The 8,307-nt window shown below is 39.8% G+C and overlaps 1 protein-coding gene across 1 annotated transcript; it reads right to left on the bottom strand.

The window, feature by feature from the left end:
• Window positions 1–778: 778 nt before the first annotated feature.
• On the bottom strand, window positions 779–5,792 carry LOC118240674 (C-type lectin domain family 10 member A-like). The gene is made up of 5 exons (XM_035521772.1): window positions 5,756–5,792; window positions 5,227–5,298; window positions 4,920–4,991; window positions 2,435–2,672; window positions 779–941 (listed from the first exon to the last, which is right to left on the bottom strand). Exons 1-5 carry the CDS (start codon window positions 5,790–5,792, stop codon window positions 779–781), a joined length of 582 nt encoding a protein of 193 aa, XP_035377665.1.
• Window positions 5,793–8,307: the final 2,515 nt, after the last annotated feature.

The following is an 8,307-nucleotide window of genomic DNA, read 5'->3' as shown; positions in this document are numbered from 1 at the left end:
AAGTATGCTAACCAGCTAGCTAGCTAGATCAATATCTAATAAATACTTTTTCTAGTAAACTTCATATAATTTTAAGCAGTTTCTAGTTTTATAGTTACATGTGCCATTGTCCTACTGCCATATTTTGTTATATTTTGATAGCTAATGCTAGTTTGCAGACCAACATATATTTAACATTAGGTTTCAGGCACTGTTCCATGACTTTGCAATTGAGAATGCATGTCAGCAACTTCATAAATAAATAAGACTATGAACTGTAAACAATGAGATTAAACAAAACTTCTAATGGGGACTTGAGAGTTGACTTAAACTTGACTCATACCACAGAAATCTGAGACTTGACTCAGATTGGCCTGCACTACAGAGACTCGAGACTTGGCCCAGATTTCACTTGTATCACAGAAATCTGAGACTTGACTCAGATTGGCCTGTTCTACAGAGACTCGAGATTTGACCCAGATTGGCCTGTACTACAGAGACTCGAGACTTGACCCAGATTTCACTTGTATCACAGAGATTTGAGACTTGACTCAGATTTGTAAAAAGAGACTCGTGTTCATCTTTGCATGGTAGAGATATCTTTACTTTTTAAAAGTAATTTGTGTGTTATTATGTGCAGGAATGTGTTATGAGATAATAACTGTGTTCATTTTTGAACGTTTAATTTGTGTGTTATTATGTGCAGGCATGTGTTATGAGATAATAACTGTGTTCATTTTTGAACGTTTCATTTGTGTGTTATTATGTGCATTATGTGTTATGAGATAAGTGTGTGTGTTCACTGATCAGATGTGATTGCGTGGGATTTGCAGACAAAACGATAGTCACGAGAGCAGTGGTCATCGTTGTATCTGCCGTCTCTGTGGAAGTGAGCACAGTCTTCCCCTCCACCCAAACCATGAGCCTCCCAGTTATCAGGCTGGCCAGGCATCCATTCACTGCTCACACACACACGCACATGCACACATGCACACACACGCACACACACACACACAAACACACACACACACACACACACAGTTTAATATATACACACACACACACACACACACACACACACGCCCACGCGCACACGCACACACACACGCACACGCGCACACGCACACACGCACACACACACACACACACACGGAGCGATTAATAGTGCAAATTGTTACGGCTAATCCTAATATCTTGCACATATGCACATTATTTTTGGTATATTTATGGCAAGGTTATTAATGTGAACTAGGATTATGAGATTGGTTTGCACAGAAACAGTAATATATATGACAAAGTGGTGGTCTGTTTCAGTGCTGGGAACTGGATGTAGCCCTGTTGCATTCATTTTTGTAAACACAAACAAATCTCCTCTCTGCAGCTTGCAATTGCTAACCAAAAGCAGCAAGATTACATATGATATCACATTGTTAATTATAACCAAACAACTGTATTGCACCTAGTTAAAAGCTATACAATATTCAGAACTAGCTAACAGCCACTCTAACATACTACGCCCGTTGTAAAAAAGCCGTGGTAAAATAATGTTTATTTTTATTTGAATAGTACTTTTTCATTTTAAAATGTTGAAAAATGCTTTACATAAGAACCCCACTATACAAAGTACATTTCTGAACTAATATTCTTATAAATTTGTAGACCAGAGTAATTATGTTTTTCACCTGGATTTAAAAACCCCTACAGAACATTCTGTGCAGTCCTGTTCCTGTAGGAAAAGATCATACTGAATTATTCTAATATATCTAAGCACACCTAGAGTACTTCCCAGGCCTCACTATTAATTTCTACACTTAAAGTATGTTAGCATTGAACAGCTATTTTGCAATAGTTGTACAAATATAGAATTAAAGTCTACTTAACTGTACTAAAATGAATGTAAGTATACTTGAGTAAAATTCAAACATACTTGCCCTTATGGATTTTGGTTATATTAGAAATGTGCTTTAAAAAAAACATTGGTTGTTTTGCCTCGTTTATAAACACTGCTGATAAGTGTTTGGTTGTTTTGCCTCGTTCATAAACACTGCTGATAGGTGTTTGGTTGTTTTGCCTCGTTCATAAACACTGCTGATAAGTGTTTGGTTGTTTTGCCTCGTTCATAAACACTGCTGATAAGTGTTTGGTTGTTTTGCCTCGTTCATAAACACTGCTGATAGGTGTTTGGTTGTTTTGCCTCGTTCATAAACACTGCTGATAAGTGTTTGGTTGTTTTGCCTCGTTCATAAACACTGCTGATAAGTGTTTGGTTGTTTTGCCTCGTTCATAAACACTGCTGATAAGTGTTTGGTTGTTTTGCCTCGTTCATAAAGACTGCTGATAGGTGTTTGGTTGTTTTGCCTCGTTCATAAACACTGCTGATAAGTGTTTGGTTGTTTTGCCTCGTTCATAAACACTGCTGATAAGTGTTTGGTTGTTTTGCCTCATTCATAAACACTGCTGATAAGTGTTTGGTTGTTTTGCCTCGTTCATAAACACTGCTGATAAGTGTTTGGTTGTTTTGCCTCGTTCATAAACACTGACCTTCTCCTTTTTGCTGTTCAGCACCAGCAGCTGCCCCTTCATGCTCTCACACTCATCTTGAGCTTGGTGCCAGGACATGCCGTAATCGGAGAAATAATAACAGTGGGAAGAGTAGAGTGTCCACTGCAGTGGACAACACTGATCCTGAGTATCTACACACACATACACAACACATATGTACACACACACATACACACACACACACACACACACACACACATCTTATGGGTACTAACGTAAGTGAAGTATCTTACCAGCTGGCATATTCATTTCAACATGGCTCCCAACTTGTTTTTTATTTGTGTCGAGTGTGGCATGTTTAGCTAATCCTCTGTCATTACTGATAAATTTATCTGTGAGAAGTGTAAGTTAATCATTAGCTTGATGGAGAACATTTGATATTTGGAAGAGTGCATCCAGGCAATAGGAAGGCCAGGACAGCAGTCTGTAGTATCTAGTCTAGCAGCCCTGGATGTAACAAACGTAGAGAAGGAGTCCCCAACTCCGGCAGTAGAGCCCTCAGCAGGGCGAAAGGCTGACATCTTGGCAGAATATCTGTAGGGCTGAGCAACGCTTATTTCAGGTTCTCCCCATCAGCAATAAACCGGCTGAGCAGCCTCTTGAAAGAGCTCTGGTTATGAGAACCTCTCAGATTCAGTACGTGAAATAAACAGCTCTGGTTATAAGAGACTCTCAGTGGGGATGATGTTTGATGCTGTAATAAGTTCTGGGATAGGGTTAGGCTTTAGGGTTAATGCTTTAGGGTTTAGGATTTAAGGTTAGGGTGCTCTGGTCCCTGACTGTGGTCACCATCAGGCCCTCAGGACTGTGGTCACCATCAGGCCCTCAGGACTGTGGTCACCCTCAGGCCTTCAGGACTGTGGTCATCATCAGGCCCTCAGGACTGTGGTCACTATCAGGCTCTCAAGACTGTGGTCACCATCAGGCCCTCAGGACTGTGGTCACCATCAGGCCCTCAGGACTGTGGTCACCCTCAGGCCTTCAGGACTGTGGTAACCATCAGGCCCTCAGGACTGTGGTCACCCTCAGGCCTTCAGGACTGTGGTCATCATCAGGCCCTCAGGACTGTGGTCACCATCAGGCCCTCAAGACTGTGGTCACCATCAGGCCCTCAGGACTGTGGTCACCATCAGGCCCTCAGGACTGTGGTCACCCTCAGGCCTTCAGGACTGTGGTCATCATCAGGCCCTCAGGATTGTGGTCACCATCAGGCCCTCAGGACTGTGGTCACCATCAGGCCCTCCATTTTAGTTATGCTTCTATAGATAAACCTGCCACAGCTACATGCTAATCGCTGGCATGGGTATCATATATGGGCTGCTCATGCAACGTCTTTTTGTTTTATTTGCATGTTGCTGCAGAGATGATGCCAATTTAGACTAGTTCTGCTCATCGGTGACAAAGTAGTTAGACAATATTTGTGGTACTAGCTGGGCTGCCCAATGAAGGAAGGGTTTCTTCTTGAGTCCTGGTCTTTCCAAGGTTTCTTTCTAAATCCCACCTATGGAATTTTTCGTTGCCACTGTCATCCTTGGCTGCTCATTAGGGATCTGGACCCATACATTTGTAAAGCTCTTTGTGACAATGAGTGTTGTAAAAATTGTTATATAAATAAATCTGACTGACTTTCATCACTGAATTGAAAGTTTAAGCTAGGATAAGATGAGTTTGGTCCATTGTGTTTGGACTTATCTTAGCCTCCTGCAGGTGTTTTGTGCATTGCCTACTTGTAGTGAGTTTGGTTGTATTTAGGTGTGGATTTAAGATTTCCCATTATACTAGAGTTCAAATGCTAAAATTTGCAGTACAAGGTATAAGAGTGATATGGGCAAGTCAGCTAAATTCAGTGTGATCTTGAAAATAGCCTCATTAAGTAGAGTAATCTATCAGATGTCATAAAAGGTTTAAGGTTTGATTAGAGCACATGTAAAAATGAATACATTTAAGTTCAAGATTAGGGTTTAGGGTTTCTGTTAAACTACTCTGTGACAATAATTGTAAAAAGCACTATTTAAATAAATTTGACTGACTTTGAAAATTTGCAGCTCTAAGTATTAGTTTAGGGGTGTGCACACTTGTGCAACTAGATTATTGTATATTTCTATTTTAAATTTTTTCTCCTAAAACTATTATTGTTTTTCAGTTACATTTTTAGGGAGCAGTTTCAAAATAAAGGTAGAAAGGTTCTGACGTAACTTATCTTTAATTTTTTTTACATCTCCAAAACCTGGATGTGTAGACGGTTAATATGCATTGTGTGTGTGAGTATAAAACACTTTGGATTAGAGGTTTGGGTCTACAATTTCAGTTTAGGTTAGATGTTAAGGTATTGGAATAGAGGTAACGTTAGTTAGGAGTAGGCACATACTTTCACTTACTGTTGTTGAGTCTGTTGAAACTGCATTTGAGCTGAGCTGCAACTTCCCGTAAGTTGATCACATTAGTAGACACTAATATAAACATAAAAATACACACACTTACACACATGCATACAAATGTCAGATATATTTTGGTCAAAGCATTATGCTAACATATTTAGGGTAGTTAATTAGAAATGTCAAATATATGTTTACATTCTTAAACCTTATTGGTGTACCAAAAGATTGTGTGAAAAGTGAAAATAATGTGAGGAAGACGTACTGTCTGGAGTCTCTAGGGTTAGGGTTAGAAAGAGAGGACACTTACTGTCTTGAATTTCTACTTTCAGCATGTTCAGGCTCACTGACATCAGCATACATTTCTGAAGATCTTCCTGACCTAAAACACAATGATGTATATACACACACATACACAAACACAAAATCACAAAATGTAAAGGTATTGTGAAGTAGACACTAGTCTTACTGAAATCACTACACAATTCCAGATGTGCATTAATGTCTTTTTTGCTCAAATTTGGACCTTCTACCAGTGTGTGTGTGTATATGTATATTAAACTCTGTGTGTGTGTGTGTGTGTGTGTGTGTGTGTGTGTGTGTGTGTGTGTATATATTAAACTGTGTGTGTGTGTGTGTGTGTGTGTGTGTATGTGTGTATGTGTGTGTGTGTGTGTGTGCGCACATGCGTTCATCTGAGTGTTTACCTCAATATTAAGCAAGAGTGTTATGCTAATATGGATTATGTTTATACTGATATGGCTAATAATACTTTTAATGATAAACATTATGTATATTTTGTATCAATAGCTTTTCAATAACTCCCTGAGGATTCTAACCTGTGAACGGCATGTGTGTGGGCATGTGTGGGGCCATCGTGGAAGATTACATTTACACAGGCTAAAATAAACAGTGAGGGAGCATAGTGCATCTTTGTGGTGTATATGCATCTGTTGCGTCTGCTTGCATACACACGCACACACACACACACACACACACACACACACACACACACACACACACACACACACACACACACACACACACCCCTCTTCATCATCAACATCATAGCAGTTTCTTCCCTAAAGCAATCTGCATTTATTCAGGACTTTTGAGTCAGTTGGGAGCAGAAGATTTTGCATGTTGGGCAGATAAACACATGAAAATATCCAAAGTTTAAAGAAAAAAATATCGTAACCTGTGCGCACAACACCCTCTAGCAGGAGATTTCTTGCATCATAAAGAATAGACAAATTTCAAGTCCAAACAGACATATATAGCAGTAGAATCCTGTACTGCCTAGCTAACTTAATGCAACACACACACACACATGTACACACACAGAATAATAAAAACCTCAAATTTCAGCTCAACACATGCACAAGCAAACAAACACGCAAACACACATGCACACACTACAGTGAAATTTACTCTACCTCAATCCCCAGCTCACCACACACATGCAAAAACTCACGCACGCACACACACACACACACACACACACACACACACACACACACACACACACACACACACACACCAAAGAAACAACAGCACAGAGACAGATTAATGTATCACACAAACACACAGTCCAAAACAACAATCGCACAGTGACACATTAATGTTGTGTAGCAACACAGCAACAATTTTACTTTAGCCATTCCTGTTCACATAAATACAACTTTACCCTAATTAAAGTCATTATGTACACTCTGTGTGTGTGTGTGTGTGTGTGTGCGTGCGTGTGTGAGTGAAATAGACAATGGTGAAATACTCTCTAGCTCTAACCCTGGCCCGACAACCCTTCACACACACACAGAAATCAACCATTACATATTGTTGCTATAAGAGAGAAGCTGCCACTATTTATAAAACGCATACACACAGACACACACACACAGCTCAAAGTCCAGATATGAGCATGTCCAAACACCGCACAAACGTACAGACACATGCACACACCAATTGTGTGATGCTATGTGTTAAGAGCCTTGTAGAGATTACAAGTACTTAGAGTTGTGGTGAGTGGATTACTGTCATAGGACTTGTGTAGTTGTGTAGTGGGTTATTGTAATGGAAGTTGTGTATTGTAATGGGAGTTGAGTAGTTCTGTAGCGTGGGTTATTGTAATGGTAGTTGTGTAGTTGTGTAGCGTGGGTTATTGTAATGGGAGTTGTGCATTGTAATGGGAGTTGTGTAGTTCTCTAGCGTGGGTTATTGTAATGGGAGTTGTGTAGCGTGGGTTATTGTAATGGGAGTTGTGCATTGTAATGGGAGTTGTGTAGTTCTGTAGCATGGGTTATTGTAATGGTAGTTGTGTAGTTGTGTAGTGGGTTATTGTAATGGAAGTTGTTTATTGTAATGGGAGTTGTGTAGTTGTGTAGCATGGGTTATTGTAATGGGAGCTGTGTAGTTGTGTAGCGTGGGTTATTGTAATGGGAGTTGTGTAGTTGTGTAGCGTGGGTTATCGTAATGGGAGCTGTGTATTGTAATGGCAGTTGTGTAGTTGTGTAGCGTGGGTTATTAAGTTTCTTCATAAAACTGAAAGTCTTACACTTCATTTACTTTATTACATTATTTACTTTAGTTGGAAATAGTGACGAGATTCCGAAACAGCTCTAGCCTCTTTGTTTGTGTGTGTGTCTGTGTGTGTGTCTCTCTGTGTGTGTGTGTGTGTGTGTGTGTGTGTGTGTGTGTCTGTGTGTGTCTGTGTGTGTGTCTCTGTGTGTGTCTGTGTGTGTGTCTCTGTGTGTGTGTGTCTGTGTGTGTGTCTGTGTGTGTGTCTTTGTGTGTGTGTGTCTCTGTGTGTGTGTGTGTGTGTGTGTGTGTGGACTTGGTATTAATATTTATAACAATGGCTGTTTTTGCTACTTTGGTATGTTTATGGTTGAAAATTAAGCAATATTTTGTATGATCTGCTTATAATAATAATATTTTATTTAATTGTCATGATACTCAAGGTCACATTACATAAAATCAACAATAAAACCAGACATCAGCTATTAGTACTATAATATGTAGAAATTAAGATGAAAGATACGTGAATCTGAGAAGGAAGTGAATTGCAGAGTTTAGAAGCCCCGACTCCGATGGCACTGAGATTAAACCTGCAGATGAAGGAGGAGAGTGGGAGGGTGTGGAGGTGTGAAGTTCTGAGAGTGCAAACGTTGTAAAGGGTTTGGTAAATATGACACCAGGTTCGCATTACAATAGTCAGTGTGTGATGAGACCAAAGCAGTGACTTCAGTAGAGTGTTGGGTTAAAACAACCTAGTCTGGAAGTATATCAAAATGAAAAAAGGCAGTCCGGGAGAGAATATTTCTATGACTAGAAAAAGAGAGTGTTCTGTCCAAAATAGCACCAAGGCTCTTAATCTGTGTGCTTACAAGAG

Source organism: Electrophorus electricus, chromosome 22 (genome assembly GCF_013358815.1).
Source record: "Electrophorus electricus isolate fEleEle1 chromosome 22, fEleEle1.pri, whole genome shotgun sequence".
Classification (NCBI taxonomy): Eukaryota; Metazoa; Chordata; class Actinopteri; order Gymnotiformes; family Gymnotidae; genus Electrophorus; species Electrophorus electricus.
Note: the sequence above shows the minus strand (reverse complement) of the source record. Positions and strands in the feature narration are given on the sequence as shown.